This window comes from Ixodes scapularis, unplaced genomic scaffold, assembly GCF_016920785.2.
Source record: "Ixodes scapularis isolate PalLabHiFi unplaced genomic scaffold, ASM1692078v2 PGA_scaffold6__148_contigs__length_123643588, whole genome shotgun sequence".
NCBI lineage: Eukaryota > Metazoa > Arthropoda > Arachnida > Ixodida > Ixodidae > Ixodes > Ixodes scapularis.
The window spans coordinates 56123202-56140208 of record NW_024609881.1 but is presented as its reverse complement, the minus strand read 5'-3'; the positions used below and the strand labels follow the sequence as shown (position 1 = coordinate 56140208).

General features: G+C 46.6%; 1 protein-coding gene and 1 pseudogene across 1 annotated transcript; one reads left to right on the top strand and one right to left on the bottom strand.

Annotated features, from left to right (window-relative positions):
• Positions 1–2851: 2851 nt before the first annotated feature.
• LOC121838303 lies at positions 2852–3814 on the top strand. The gene has a single exon (XM_042294480.1). It carries the CDS (start codon positions 3028–3030, stop codon positions 3694–3696), a length of 669 nt encoding a protein of 222 aa, XP_042150414.1. The 5' UTR covers positions 2852–3027; the 3' UTR covers positions 3697–3814.
• Positions 3815–9810: 5996 nt separating this feature from the next.
• Positions 9811–10755, bottom strand: LOC120836850 (annotated as a pseudogene).
• Positions 10756–17007: the final 6252 nt, after the last annotated feature.

The window sequence follows — 17007 nt, the reverse complement described above, 5'->3', positions numbered from 1 at the left end:
AAGTTTCGCCAGTCTCGCGGCATGATCAAAGATTCCTTCGCACGCCCAAGTGCTGCGTCTCTGTGCCTTCGCACGCTTGGATACCGATCAAGAATCGATGAGCGCCCGATGGATTCACATCGCCACGGCAAGTCACCTTATTTAAAACACCTGCGGACCCCAATCGCCTCGGATTATGAAATCGTGCAATTCCCCACTCCAACCGCAAGCTTCAGCCCGGTGATTGTGCTTGCAAAAAACATTTCAGCCCACTCCGCACGAAGGAAAAGTACTACTGAACGCACAAAAAAGTCAGTTTTTTTAACAGTCTGAAGTACTTGTCCTCGGTGTCGAACAAGCCACCAAGGAAAATGTCGAAGAAGCGACCGCTCATTTTTTGTGAAACCTCTGCAAAGCGACTCACCTCGCAAGTTCTGTCTAGCGTAGTGGCAATAGTCAACAACACCCAAGCAGCGGTTTATCCAGCAACCTGTCCCTGCAATGAAACAAGCCGTGCAAAGAAAGGTGGGAGGAAAAATGAGGAAGCAGAACCACCAGCGACCCAAGCTGCGGAGGAAGAAAACAAAGTCACGGGCTCGGTGATCACGGGTTACAGCCCGTGATCAGGCATCACCGGCTGTAACGTCAGGCATCACCACAGACAAACAACAAAGAGTTTGCAAAAAACAACCTCGCTGCAGATTTGAAGCAACTGGGGCACTTTTAATGTCAGACACTTTAAATTCACAAGATTTTACAAGCAAAACCATGAGAACTGTGTTTTCTACCAATCTTTTTAGAGGGGGACACCATGCAAAGAGAAAAGGGTATTGTTGAGTGACCAGATATCTATCGCATTCAGCATTTTCTGTTTATCGAGATACAAACTAAACGCTGGCATTACTCATATGCAGCTATTAGTATCCTCGGCACCTTAGATGGTTACAAATATGTTTTAAACTGCAAACACGCGAATAAATCCTTCGGTCAGGCGAAAGGATATAATGCCTTCCGACTTCTACAGCGTCAACAAAAATACACCCAACACAGCCGACATCAGAGGTGGTTATGACACCGCCACAGAGATTTTCTAGTCGAGACGAAACAAAGAAGGTTTACACCTGATAACGCACCATCCCAGAAAAGAGCACAGCAGCAGAGCCTCCATAAAGGAGCACTTGATTGTCAAGGAAGCCAAGCCAAGCAAAAGACACTGGACCAGGCGAACGCAGCTCCCGGCGTTCGGAGAAATACCGTAGAGGCCAGCACCGTCGTGCATATGATTATGGGAACAACACCCCTACAAACGCCGTGGCGTCGGTGGCGCTGTGGCGTTTTGTTGTCGCGTGGGGAGCAACGGTCATTGTCTCGTCAGTTTTGAATGCGCCGGACTCGAAGGAGCTCAGCTGGTTGTACGGTGACGGCAAAGACGGGTCGGCAGGGAGCAACGGTCATTGTTTCGTCGGTTTTGGATGCGCTGGACTCGCCGGTGTTGTGCTTTTTGTACGGTGACGGCGGTGACAGCAAAACCCGACGGCTCGGCAGGGAGCAACGGTCACTGACTCGTCAGGTTCGGATGCGACTGGTTTTACGGTGACGGCAGTGTCGGTCGGCTAGTTTTGGTTTGTGTGAAGAAAGTCGCGGTGTCGCGTCTGGTCACAGACCAAGTGTGAATCTTGCCTGGAAAGTACTGCTCTGCGAGATGGTGCGGCAATTCTAATAAGACGCCAAATGTTTCTCTGATGCTGTTCGCAACAGGTCACAGGTATGGTTTCAGTTCGGACGTTTTTCACTTTGCTACTGCGAACTCTGGTGAACGTAAATTCTTAGTATACGTTATTAATATTAACTTAAGGCACGAGAGGTGGGCATCGTACACCAATCTGCTAAAAGATCACAAGAGAATGAAACAGCGCTATCTCTGTTTAGCTCATTTTGCGGCGGACGCATTTATAAACAAGAAGTGCTTAAAAAACAACGCCGTGCCTTAACTTTACCGTTTATACTTTTGGCATTTGGCTGAGCAGGACTAAAGCTTGGGATAAGACTGATTTCAGCTTTTCTTCCTTGGCGCTTTTTTTCTTTGATAAGACATGTTTGAGTAGAATGGTCCTTTTTTTCAACGGCAGCAAAAAAAAGAAAGCTCATTTTTGGTTAGCAAAAAGTGTCGTCCTTGTATGTAACTTTTAATCAAGTTGGCAGTTTTAACGTTTGCAAACAAATGCACCGCCTTATTAACCCCTTCATGTTTGTTTTTTTAAGAGTTATTTGAAAGGGTGGAATATTGTGCTATATAAATCCGTGTAATAATTTCTGTGTTTCCATGTTTACGAAAAAATAAAAAAAAATGAAATACACGTGAAAAACACCTGCTTCTGTTTTTTTATGCACAAAAAGAATCGCATATATATATATATATATAGATTGGTATACAAAAAAAAAGTGGAGAAAGGGAAGCGGTCGAGCGCAAAGGCGCCGCAAACCACCAGGACCACTCGTTCACCACAAAACACTGGCCACCAGGTGGCGCGACTAAACGCCCCATTCAAAGGAGCCAGCTGTATAAGTCTATCCGCCCATACTCTGCATTCCTCCGACTACTCGCGCCCCTAGCGGCAGGCGTGGTGCATATATTAAGTTGGCCCCTACAAAACTCTTTCCTTCCGTCCACCTTCTACCGTGGCGCACCCTCTCTTCTTCTCTCTCCTCTTTTCTTCCTCCTCGCTCCCTTGCTCCTCGAGCGCGTTTCAATGGCCAAGGCTACAGCTGCGTGAGCCTGACTGGACTGTCGAGAAAGCCAAGCCGAGCTAAAGCCACAGACGCAGAGATCCAGCAATGGCGTAGCCAGTGTAGCATCACGTAATCCGCTCACTAATCGAATCAATAAACATCGTTTTCTGACATGGTGACAGAAGCGGGATCTACCAAGAAGAAGAAAGAAGAACCTCAGCAGAAACGATACAGCCACTGATTCGAGCGACGGAGCGAAGAAGACGCCGTTAAAACAAGACAAACAAGCCGACGCACGTGAGCGCCGATTCCGAAACTATGGAAGGTGGTCTAAAGACGCCGAGGCCTCTTGATCTGTCGTCGCAGTCGCCAGACGTTTGGGACGACTGGCTTCAGAGCTACGAATGGTACGCAACAGCGATCCAGTTACAGAAGAAACCTCCCGAAGTTCAAGTAGCGAACTTCATGACTGTCATCGGCCCAGACGCACAGAACGTGTTCCGAACGCTCCCACTGAGCGAAGACGACAAGAAAAACCTGGACATCGTAAAGCAACGGTTCAAAGAGCACTTCCACCCGAAGGTCAACCCCACCTACGAACGGTACAGGTTCAATCAAATGAAGCAGAAAGAGGGCGAGACTTTCAACGAGTTTCTGACGGCCGCAAGGCTACAAGCAAAGAAATGCAAGTTCGGTGAGCTGACTGATGAACTACTACGCGATCGCATTATCGTTGGCATCACCAATGACGATGTCAGAGAAAGACTGCTAAGCGACCCGACTGTCGACCTGCAGAAAGCCGTGAATCTCTGCAAAGCGAGCGAACAGGCGTCACAGCAGCTCAAAGAAATCGTAAACAAAGAAACGAGGACCGTCGACGCCGTCACGAAGAAGACAAAGCAGCTACCGAGAAAGAAGACTGTCGCGGAGACAAAAGAGCAAGCGCCAGCGAATTCGGGAATGGCAAGAAAAGCATGCAGCTTCTGAGGAGGATTTCACAGACCAAAAGAATGTCCAGCGTATGGCAAGACGTGTAACAAGTGCCAAAAGAAAGGACACTTTGCTGCAGTGTGCCGATCAAGCAGAAGTATGGTGCAACACAAGGTCCATGCCATCGACAACCACAAAGACCCTGAAGAAGAAATGTATGTGTCGGAGCTGAGAACCAAGACAAGCAAGACGGTGTGGCAAGAAGAGATCCAGTTCAAGTGTGGAACTAAAGTTGTCATGAAACTGGACACAGGAGCGCAATGCAACGTCCTCCCAAACAAGAACGTCCAAGCCATGAGACTACAAGTGTTTCCTTCGCCAGTCAAAAGAATCGCAACATACAGCAATCACAAGATGCAAGTGATCGGTGAGGTGAGAGAAGCATGCACTGTCCGTGATGAGCCGGCGAAACTGAAATTCCTCGTCGTGAACTCTGACGTGACACCAGTTCTGGGTCAGAACGCATGCGAGCTCCTCAACCTCGTGAAGAGGGTGCACACAGTCCAAGCAACGCAAGAAGATGACGAAATATTTCAAGGCATCGGTTGCATCAAGAACTTTGTCTATGATGCCGATGTCAAAGAGGAAGCAAGCAAGAAGCTGGAAAACAAGCCACCAAGAAGGGTCCCATATGCACTTATGGATGAAGTCAAGCAAGAGCTCACGAGCATGGAACAGAAAGGAATCGTCGAAAAAATCACAGAACCAACTCCATTCTGCAGTGAAATGGTTGTTGTGAAGCAGCGAGGAAAGATCAGGATCTGCATCGATCCAGTGGAACTGAACAAAGTTCTTATAAGACAAAACTATCCTCTCAAGACTTTGGAAGAAATTGTTGCGCATGTCAGAGGATCCAAGCGGTTCACTCTGCTAGACCTCAAGAAAGGATTTTGGCAAATGCAAGTGTCAGAGCGCACCAAAAAGTATCTAGCCTTCAGCACTCCGTGGGGCAGGTACTGAGTTCCTTTTGGCATAGCCACAGCACCGGAAGTTTTTCAACAAGTCATCAGCAGAATCCTGGAAGGGATTCCGAACGCCGTCAACTCCATGGACGACATCCTGGTGTATGCCGAAACAAGCGAACAGCTGCAAGAAACTACAAAGAAGGTCATGGATGCTCTGAAAGAAGCTGGCACTAAACTCAACAAAGACAAGTGTGTCTTTGACAAGCCTGCAGTCAAGTTTCTTGGTCACGAAATCACTGCAGAAGGACTCAAGATCGACCAAGAAAAGGTAGCCGCCATCGACCAGTTAAATGAACCAAAGAACAAGACCGAGCTACAGAGACTGCTAGGGATGATCCAGTATCTCCAGAAGTTCGTGCCCAACCTTGCGGACAAGACTGCACCACTGAGAAAGCTCATCACCAAGGACACTGAGTACCTGTGGACAGAGGAACAGAGCAAGGCACTGACCGAAATCAAGCAAGCGCTGAAGACTGCACCAACACTCGCATACTACAACGTTAATGGTGCTATGACCCATTCAGTGGACGCAAGCTCAAAAGCCCTAGGAGCTGTTCTCCTACAAGAAGGAAAGCCTGTTGCCTACGCCTCAGCAGCAATGACGGAAGCACAACAGAACTACCCTCAGATCGAGAAGGAGGCACTAGCGATCCGATACGGCTGCCGGAAATTTCACCAATATATCTATGGAAAACCTCTAACCATCGAGACTGACCACAAGCCGATCGAGAGCATCGCAAAGAAGCCGCTGAGCAAAGCCCCTCCTCGACTACAAAGACTTCTCTTTGACGTACAGCAGTACGCACCAACAATCGTCTACAAGAAAGGAACAGAACTCGTGATCGCAGATCTACTGAGCAGAGACTGCATCAAGAACGAGTCGGCAGGTGCATATACAGATGACATACAAGTGATGGCAATTGTACCCATGTCACCTGAAACAATGGAAGAACTAAAGAGGGACATTGCCCAAGACAAAGAAATCCAAGAAGTGATCCAAGCCACGAAAGAAGGATGGCCAAGCACCACAAGAGGGCTCAGTGACCCAATGAAGCTGTATTGGTCATTTAGGGATGAACTCGCTGTGTATGAAGACATGTTGTTCAGAAGCGATCGGATAGTCATTCCGAAAACTTGGAGAAACAGACTGCTCGTCCAGATCCACGCGGGACATCTAGGCATAAACAGTTGTCTAAAGAGAGCCCGCGAGACTGTATACTGGCCAGGGCTAACGACAGACATCAAATGCTACGTGGAAAGATGTGCCACATGCCAAGCAACTGACAAGAAACCAGCGAGAGAGCCACTTCATCTCAAAGAAATACCAGACCTCCCGTGGGAAAGAGTAGCATCAGACCTCTTCAACTTCGAAGGAAAGTCCTACGTTGTCATTGTCGACAGCTACTCTGGATACCTAGACTTCAAGAAGCTCTCAGGAGAATCGTCAAAAGAAGTTGTAAACGTCATGAAAGTGTGGCTAGCAACTCATGGTGTCCCCAAAGTGATTGAAACAGACAACGGTCCCTGCTACGCAGCACAAGAATTCAAGAACTTTAGCAGAGACTGGGGCTTCCAGCACGTGACTTCAAGTCCGAGGTATGCGCAGTCAAACGGTCTTGCCGAACGAGCCGTTCAGACTGCAAAAGGGATTCTCCGAAAATGCTCTCTGGATGGAAGCGACATACAAATGGCCCTCCTCAGTTTCAGAAACACGCCAAGGAGTGAAGAACTGGGTTCACCTGCACAAAGACTGTACAGCAGGAGGACAAGAACTCCAGTTCCCACACACAACAAGCTACTAAAGCCCGAAATAATCCAAAGCGTGCCGGACAAGCTGCGTCACGAGCGCAACCAGCAGAAGGCTTACGCTGACCAGCACTCCAAACGAGCCCCTGCCATGGCCCCTGGCGATAAAGTCAAAGTTTGGGAAGAAAACAGGAGATGGGTTCCTGGAACAGTCTTACGTCTTTCGGAAGAACCTCGGTCTGTGATAGTACAGACGCCAAAGGGACAGTACCGTCGCAATACGTCCTTTGTTCGTCCGACTAAGGCTGAGCTACACCACGCTGCAAAAACTCATACTACCAGCATCGAGCCACATGCGCCACAGCCTGTGACCGACAGCCGAGTATGCCCCAGCCCCCAGCGAGAGAACCCGGCAGACTCAACCACCGTTACCAAATCAGGTCGCATAATCAAACCAGTCGTCAGGCTTGATCTCTAAAGAAAAAAAGGGGGATGTCAAGGAAGCCAAGCCAAGCAAAAGACACTGGACTGTCGAGAAAGCCAAGCCGAGCTAAAGCCACAGACGCAGAGATCCAGCAATGGCGTAGCCAGTGTAGCATCATGTAATCCGCTCACTAATCGAATCAATAAACATCGTTTTCTGACATTGATAATAGGTGCACATGCACTCTTCAACACCGAATCTGCACCCGGATCTTTGCCGGCGATGTATTCTTCTCGTTGATGATCGTTGCATTTCAAAAGAGCCGAAAAATTGCTTTTTTTCCCCCGACCGAACCGTGCATACGGCAGCTTCCAGCAGCATTCCTGGCACCCTTTCTGACAATTTGAAGGCACCCCCAATAAAGCTCTACCTACACCGAAGTGTTCTTAAAGGGCCCATGAAACGATTTTTGGGTTGGGATAAATCATTTTAGATTGGGATTTTACTAATAGCACATCGTTCAGTGGACCAAAAGTAAAAAGGTAGAAAGTCAAAAGCCTGACTTTCAGTGCGAAAATTTGAAAACAGAGTGGACTATTTCGTACCTCCTCCCCTTCGCAACCTCTCTGCCTTTTCACTGTGAAACATCCGCGGTCCCAAAAGCGCGTCAACGGGTCCAAACTGACGTCACACACAACCGGACCTCACTTATTCCCTTCACCCCTAAGCTGACATTGTGGTGGAAGCTACGCGCTTGCCGGACCAATCAGCCGCCTCCCTTTCATCACCTGACTTCATTCTCTGCAGCCACATTTGCCACGCTCACGTGGCAAGTGTGGCTGGCCCAACGAGCACGTAGCTTCAACAGCACTGTCAGCTTCGGAATGAACGGGGTGGGGAAAGCAACTTTTGTTTGAATTTTGAGCGACGGGCTAATCTTCTAGGGGGAGAATGGATGTGTCCGGATTATACAAACGAGAGTGCGAGCAAGAGGGGACTCCCCATTTTCGTCTTCTATAACTGTTTGGTGGAATGCGCGATTTACGAGTTGAGGAGGAAAGCTAAACAGGAAAAAGTTGGAAAAGCGTTTCATGACCCCTTTAAGGTGAGTAGGAGCGAAAAATCTTTGGTCGCCCTCGCAGAGGTCCGATCCAACTAACCTCCTTTCTTACACCAAGGGAGGGAGGAGGCGGGAGGTGATGCTTTTAATTTTGTTTCCCCGATGACCCAAAGGTCTTCCTGGCAATCGCCTCCACGGCGACGTTTGCGCGTTTTTCAAGCTCTTGCCAATTCGTGTTCGTAAGACGAGCAATGTCTTCACCCAGGAGAAGGGACGACGACTCGGCGACGTCTTCATGTGAATCGGACTGGTGGATGGGGTACCTTAACGAGTATCACTCTGTAGTGATCCACGACCACACACCAGTAGGATGCTTGTTAATCCTTTCTGCAAATGTTTCAAGCGCTGCTAACCTCTCACCACATCACAAGCATGTAGTTTACAATGGAGTGTCATATACTTTGGAGCTCTGCATCTGCTATACTGCATCAGCTGTAACGTGAGCAGGAGAAAATAGATGAGACTGTACAATCGTAGGAACCAAACATATGATGCAGGCCGCGAGTGTTGATGTCACTGGCCTGCAAATTGGCAAAGTTTCTTTCACGGGCAAGGCTTGGGGAGCTCTTGAATCGGAGCAGCAGGGTGCCGAAGGAGCACCGGTCTATGCTTAGCGAGAAATGGTCGCTTCGGCCTCTGGCATGCTGCGAGCCCTTGGCAGTTCCGACGATGCTTGATGCAAGCTCGAGTCTGAAATCACATTCCATTTTCGCCGAGCACGCAATCCATTTGGCAGCCTAGCTTGTCACCTGTTTCGATTAGTCATAGGCTTCCAAACAGGAAATGGTGAGCAAGCAAGGCAGCCAAGCAGGCTGTACTTTGCAAGGTCACCCCTCGCTTTGTTTGGAGAAAATGAAATACAACCTCGGGCTCGACCTTGCACTGAGTCTCGTCAGAACTTCCAAGGTCTCACAATGTGCCGAACACAGAAGCGACCTTTTCCCACTCGGTGTCGACAGTTGCTCCGTTGAGAGAGGTCCCCCAACCCCGTCCACAGAGGAGGCTCCGCTTTATTGCAGGCAAGCGACGCCAACACTGAAGTTGTTGAATGGAAAGTAAAGGCTTTTGGACAAATCTTGCACTTAAATGGCTTCTCACCAGCATGTATTGAGTTATGCTTTTTCAGAGATGAATTCAGAGCAAATGATTTTGAGCAAAGCTTGCACTTAAATGACTTTTCAGCAGCATGTGTTTGATTACAAACTTTCAGATCTGCATTCCGAGCCCAGGCTTGGGGGCAAAGCTTGCACTTAAATGGCTTTTCACAGCTGTGTGTTTGGTTATGCATTCTCAGATCTGAATTCCAAACAAAGGCTTTTGGACAAAGTTTGCACTTAAATGGCTTTTCCAAAGTATGTGTGTGGTTATGCATTCTCAGACCTGCATTCCAAGCAGAGGCTTTTAGACAAAGCTTGCACTTAAATGGCTTTTCACCAGTGTGCTTGGTTATGCCTTCTCAGATCTGAATTGAGAGAAAAGGCTTTTGGGCGAAGCTTGCACTTAAATGGCCGTTCGCCAGTGTGTGTCCAGTTGTGGATTCTCAGATCTGAATTCCGAGCAAAGGCCTTTGGACAAAGCTTATACTCAAATGGCTTTTCACCAGTGTGTTTGGTTATGCATTATCAGAACTGAACTCAGAGCAAAGGCTTTTGGGCAGAGCTTGCACTTAAATGGAGTTTCCCTAATGTGTGTTCGGGTATGCATTCTCAGAAATGAATTCCAAGCAAAGGCCTTTGGGCAAAGTTTGCACTAAAATGGCTTTTCACCAATGTGTTTTGTTATGCCTTCTCACATCTGAATTCCGAGCAAAGGCTTGGAGGCAAAGCTTGCACTTAAATGGCTTTTCACCAGTGTGTTTGGTTATGCTTTCTCAGATCTGAATTCCGACCAAAGGCTTTTGGACAAAAATTGCACTTAAATGGTTTTTCACCCGTGTGTGTTTGGTTATGCATTCTCAGACCAAAGTTCCGAGCAAAGACTTTTAGACAAAGCTTGCACTTAAATGGCTTTTCGCCAATGTGTGTTCGGTTATGCCTTCTCAGATCTGAATTCAGAGCAAAGGCTTTTGGGCAAAGCTTGCACTTAAATGACTTTTCACCAGTGTGTGTCCGGTTATGGATTCTCACATCCGAATTCCGAGCAAAGGCTTTTGGACAAAGCTTACACTTAAATGGCTTTTCACCAGTGTGTGTTCGGTTATGCATTCTCAGAGCTGAATTCCGAGCAAAGGCATGGGGGCAAAGCTCGCACTTAAATGGCTTTTCACTGGTGTGTGTGTTTGGTTATGCCTTCTGAGATTTGAATTCTGAGCAAAGGCTTGGGGGCACAGCTTGCATTGGAACTTATCACTTTTGTTATTTTGAGTGTTGCTTGGCACTTTGAACCAAGAGCCAGAAGACACGGGAGGATGCTGGCTCTTGAATTGTTCATCACCATGGGCAACCAGGTGGATCACGATTTCACGCTGATCCCTGGTGACATAGGAGCAGGAACAGCATCTGAACGAGATGTCCTCGGTGACTTTCAATGGGCTGCTGGCTTTCCCCAACGATGCAACTCCATTACCTACAAGAAAGAACCTCATGTATTAACACGGTGTCTTTTTCGCGACGACGCAATCAAAGTGCCAACACCGGCGTCAGAACGGGCTAAAATGCATAATTCATACCCTTGGTCTTACTTACTTTGAATATTTTGGCTCTTTTCTTTGTTTCCATGCACATTTTGCGGTCATGTTGAGTCACGTTTTTTTTCTGCTTCATTCGCTCCCAGTTCACACAAACATGTCCCAGTGTTGTCATGCTTTAAATTTTTCCGGCAAAATGTCCCCCCCCCCCCTCCCCCAAGCTTCATTTTAGTGCAACGGAGCATTTTTGGGAAATCGCCGGCTCAAGAGGCTCCGATATGAAAATACATGAGCATCTGTGTAACTGATCTCTGCTATAGATCTTTTCACCCTCCGCCACATGGGCGCTGCCATCTTGGAGTCACGTGATGCGGCCGCCATTAGGTTGCTTCAACTCGTCGCTCCGCTCTCCCCTCCGTGCTACTCGGCGTCTTGGCGGATGTGTTGAATTCGTTTCTTTCGTCGTGTTTCTCACCTTAGTGCGTAAAGTGTCGTCCGCCACTTATATATTCACCATGTAATTGCATTACAGTATTATGTTCACAATTTATGCAGGTAATTTTGCGACACGTTTTGACAATTTGCACCATCGGTGTGCCGGCCAGATGTGAGGAAGCTATATGGACACATGAATCAATGTTAATGCTCACGCACATTCAGCACATATATGATTCTAAGACAGCACAAGGGTTCAAAGGAGAATAAATTATAATAACTCAGGTTTGCTTACTAATAGTGGCGGAACATTCCTAATAGGAAGCACAATATAAACATATACATGATCGCGCATTTAAGATCTCGAGGAAGGTGAGAAAATACTCACTGTAAATAACCACATCGAAAACAGTGACTTTTGATCATATAGGTGAATTCGTGAACAAAATAGGCAACAAAAGTTTAATTAAATTTTTTTTTTCTGATGCTAGAAGTAATGGTACGTCAACATCAGGCCATTTGTTTGTTTACAATAACACACCTCCATATGTTTGACATTGTTAATAGTTTTTGCTATATAAGCATTTACTAGATCGGTAACCCATTCCATTCGATTAATTTATTTCAACACAAAGGTTTTGACTTCCCACGTAAGAAACTGTCACAAACAGCTTGGGAGTTCCTGGGGTCCACAATATGTGACGCCGAAAAGAATCCGTCTGCATGAATATCGCACGAGTGTAGCGTTGTCAACAGGGAATATGGATTTACTTTTAGTAGCTGGCGACGCCGTTAATCTACAAAGCGCATCGGTCCAAACCAGTAAAGAGCTTTCGACTCGGGTCCATGGTGTGGTGCCTGGCGCTCAACTTCAGGTCATCTCTTTTGAGGCCTTCGATTTCACCTGGCAAATTTTACGGGCGATAAATGTCAGACTTCCTTTGAGGGCCCTGTCACTTATCTAATACCTTGAGAACGTCGTAATCAAACCTCTGTATAGCAAATACTGTAAACAGCTGAATTTTCGCGAGGACCTAATTTTCGCGAATTCGGCGAATCGTGCACCTACAATTCGCGAAAAATAGGTTAGAATACATTAGAATCTATATGGAGATCCCACCGCGTGGCAAAAATTAGAACCCGCGAATTATTCCAAACTTCAGCTTTGGCCTAAATTGCGAAATATTGAGCCCGCGAAAAATAAGTCTTTACAGTAATCTATTTCAAAAGTCATTATTGCGAAATCTTGTTAATGAGTACTTTAGTTAAATAAATTTTCTAGTCGACCTAGGTTGGTCCGTTACAATATTTCTTGAGAACGTAATTTATTTTAATAAAACAGGCCCAGAGAAAAACACATTTTTGTATTATCTACGTCATTGTAGGCGACTTCTTCACTCTGCGAAGTTCTCATAAAGGTGAGCTACGAAACCCAAACAGTAAACTCGGCACTTCACCTGTTTTTCGTGATTCAGCACATTGTTAATCATGTTGTGGACCTGCTTCTTCACTAAGCACTCATGCATTTTTGTCTGTTACAATATTAGATGAGCAGTCGAATCTCTGGCTTGAGCTCGAGGCCTTCCATACCACTCGGTGCACGCGTAGCCAAAGCCCAGCGGCAGGCAAGAAGCGCGTGCTGGAAGCGGAGCCTCTCCTGCTCTTTATTTATTTATTTTTCTAGCAACTAGTGCCCGCGGGTACGGCTGTGGGCGACGGTAATCCTCTTTTTGCATCAGACCAGTTGTTTCACCGCCGAACATGACCGAAATTGACGATTGGACATAATCAGATGCATCTGGAGTTTGTGAAAGTGTTCGCAATTTAGGCTCGAAACCACATTGTGATTATTCAAGTGACTCAGTACCATTCTGCCATTCACTGTGTGCCTAAAGCAAGAAATTTGTATCACAAAAATAAGCGAAAACGGTATTAAACAGCAACACAATCGCATGCGTGTTGAAACAGAAACCACCCAGTTTGAAGCAACCTCATGGCGGCGAATGCGCAAACGCCCTCTACCCGAAGGTTAGCGAGCCACTGAAATGAAAAGGTCTATAGGGGGTTGAATGACGCATCGAGTGCGCGAGACTGAAGTCGTTGGAAGTAAGCGGCTTGTCCCAGAAGAGAGCGCTTGGCAGGCTCCGTAACCCTTCCGAGTGCTGGTTCGAAAAGTGTGAAGGGAGCTGGATTTTCACTTGCCACCTCAAGAGAGCCTGCTTGTTGAGCAGTAAGAGCGCATGCAGACCCGAGAAGTATCATGGGAAGCCATTCAGTGTAAACATTTTGAGATTCTAGTTGATCAAGTGTGCACATGTCCCAAGTTTAAATGCCTCATTCCCGGGATTTAATTCGGAGCGTGATTATTAAAACCCACTCGGACGCCATATTTACGGACCAAAACCTCGACTGAATGCACTAGGAAGCCCAGCAGACGCCTGACTTCCGTGACAAGCATCCAACTTCCGGTGGCTTCACTTGCACCCTGCTCGGAGAGCGGCTATGCGCCATCCAGCCCCCTATAATAGAGATCAGTGATCTGTGTTCAAGCAATTACGGGCACTCCCTTGACCAAGGAAGCTATATTTTGTTTTGGCTTCGGTCCAGACGCAGCCGATGTTACGATGTAATGGGGCCATTCATGTGTCGTCAAAAGAGAGAGTCACTAGGCTTTTTTCTGTTTATGATTGGTTCAGCGATGATAGAACCCTTAAAGAAGCACGACAAACACCACAATGGTGCTCTTTTGGCACCGTCTGATTTGTCTTGTCAGCCCGTAATGTCGGCTGCATCTGAAGTTGAGGTGAAGCCCCGCTGTAGACAAGAAATTCTGCTAGTGCAGTACGACAACTAGCCCAAAGTCCTTAATGTGCATCACGCAGCAGCGACACACGACCGTGCGCCGGTACGACGCTAATCCAGATGGAAATGGGCAGGGGCGGGGGATTGAGCCTCGGATCCCTGGGATCTGCAGCACGAGCTTTGGAGTTCGTACCGAGTTGAGCGAGGTGTTGGTGCTCCCCTGGATTTGCTGAAGGCAAGAAGGACATTTAGTAAAGGCACGAAAACATAAAGAAAATACATAGTTTTGGGATGGTGACTATAACCAAGGAGATATCTGCTTGGTGGCATAAGCTGAGAGGATGGTCAATATTTATTATCGTTGACATGCCGATTCGATTACGACAGGATAAGACACTCTCGGCGTACGTCGAACTGTGGGTTCAAGCCACCATCTGGATTCGGAGGCTTCCGCTTAATTTATTTTATTTCATCCACAGCACACTTGCGTTTGAGTGTAGGCCTGCGTCTCACATCATTAAGTCAAGATTTTGCTGCGAGCCCCTTTAAAAATGATTGGAATGCCAGCGTTCGGATTTTTATGGCTTCAGGTGATGCAACTTCTGTGCATGAAATCCGATAAACCGTCTAATTGTGTTTAACAGCCTTTAAAATGAGGAGAGAAAGAAAATTGATGATGGACTAGTCGGTTAGCAAAAGCCACGCTCGTGAATGCCTCTTCTAGTTTAGTACAAAACCATCACCGAATGATTCAGTGTTTCTCATTATAGCTGTGTGCAGTTTTATCGAAGGTACAGGGGTGAGAATATATTGCAAGTACTTGGAGAGGGGGGGTGTTTGGAGCTTGCAAAGTTCAAGGAAACCTCGGTAGAGGGTGCCGGCACTCAGGGTGACGTCACTACAGTGTTGGGAGCTCATTAATATGTTGATAACCCATTCCGCATGTTCCGAAGTGTACAGTCGTTCACATCCATTTCAACGTGGCGCTTTTTCATCGCTCAAAAGTAGGGTTCTTGTTTTCACCGCCTCAAAACATGGCGCTAAAATCGCCACAGTCTAGATGAGGACGAAAGGGTGCTGGACAAAGCTCTGCAATGACCTTTTACACGTAAAGACAACACCAAGTGGCTAAAACTTTAACTACAGTTGATGGATAAAATGGGAGCTATGATCTCTTTCCGGCCTTCTTTGCGGCTGACCCGAGTCGCAGGGGAGGTAGTGCAAGCATTCTTCCATTTGCCAGGTCCACTGCTTCCTCTATCATATGTATGGCAACATCGTACTTGACTGGCACGATTGACTTTTAACTGTGGAACCTAAGTGCAACACTGCTCCTGCTGTACGAGCTATGCACGAAATTCATCAAGGTGATCGTTGTAGTCAGCATTGGGCATAGTTTTGTTTTCGCTCCCGGCGGTTGACAGGTAGGCTGTTTCGTTTTCTTTCACTGCCTGATTCTGGGGTTTATTTGTGCAGAGTGTGGATTCTGAGAGTCATGAAGGGCTTTGGTCCTTTTTATAAAGTATAAACTGCATGCAAGCGATTTCGAGAGCGATGAAACAAGCGACGGCGATGAGCACCCACTGTCGGTTGGTCTGTCGCGCGATGAGCCAAACCATCGCCGGAAGCAAGCGACCTTCACCTTGGTCGCTTGCCTCCGCCGCTTTCGCGCACATACGAGAGCCCTTTCCTAGGAGTTACCCAGGCTTGTCAAGGCGGTACTCCCTTAAAAGATGCAGGTATGATCAATGCAAAACCTAAAGATGCCTGTGTGAAAAGTTCCATGGCACTCTGTTTACCAACTTATTCATACAATTCTTTTACGCTCAAGTAGTGCTCAACAGCCCGAATAACAATACGAAATTTTCAAGAAGCCATTGGTGGAGAGTGCAATAAAGTCGGTTAGAAGTTCCTCTAAACTCCCAAGTTTCCTTCCCATATTTTTTTTATTGATGCAGCACAATGTCTTGACATGCATTACACAAACGTCTTAAAAGCATGTCGCCCGTTACCCAAGAATCATCAACAGAAACCACCACCTTGTGCGCTCCGGTGCGCACATCCACTTGGCAGTCCATTTCCTGTCGACACAACTGCTACAGCGAGATCCCAGCATCATGCAGGATGGCAAAATCGGAACTTTCTTAGGAGCAACCCTGCCCGTGGCACATTTACTTCAGCCAAGATCTATAACGGCTAAAAAAAATACATATAACACGTTGGAAGCATGAACTGTCAACCTTTATTCTTGAGAAACTGAGGTCTGATTACTCATTTATCACTTGCAGGTTTTGCTCAAGGCAAATGAGATATGAATAAAGAAACAGACTGCAATAAAGAGATGCTTACGAATGTATCACACAATGCAAAATAAACACGCATATTACACAATTTTAACGACCCTGTAATCCAAGTAAAATCTTGGCCGAGTCTGTATTCATTCACCCTTCGCTGCTCTGACTCACGTCATTCTGTTAAAAAACAAATAGAAGAATGCCTGCCATCAGGGAATGATAGAAACAAAACAAACTAGTACCAACCTGCATTATACAAGAAACAAGCAATAGACATTGTCTTGTGTACGGTCACACCTACAGTTTGAGAAGCATGATGCAGAGAGCAAGATAGCATGGAAACAGCCGTCAAAAAGAACAACAAAGAACATAATAAACAGTAGAGAGAGTGATGTCTAAAGGCAGTTGGCCATATAAGCACACATGAAGATGCCAGTCACCAAATTAGGGAAGGAAGATGAGAACACTGAGTATGAGCATGTTAGTGAGTTTCAAACTCCCTACACCTTTTGCCAATACACTCCTGAAGGAGAACTACACACTACCAAAAATGGGTACAATGACAATTTATTATAAAACCTTCAGAGCAGTACGGGGACTCAACTAGCAATGTCCTAATTGGCAGAAGAAAGCTCTGTGGTGCACACGTATGCTCGGCAATGGGCCCCCCACCGAGGCAACTGCTAAAATCTTGGCATGACACAAGACACTAAAATGAACATCTTGGAAACAGCTACTTTACACTTCATTCAGTACCAAAATTTACAACAGATATAAAAACAAGTTACGGTCTCAAGTTGAGCTAGTTGGTACGAGAACACGAACACAAAGGATAGAAGGGAACACACCGCTGACTAACAACCAGGTTATAATTCCTCTTCTTTGCCTTTAACTCT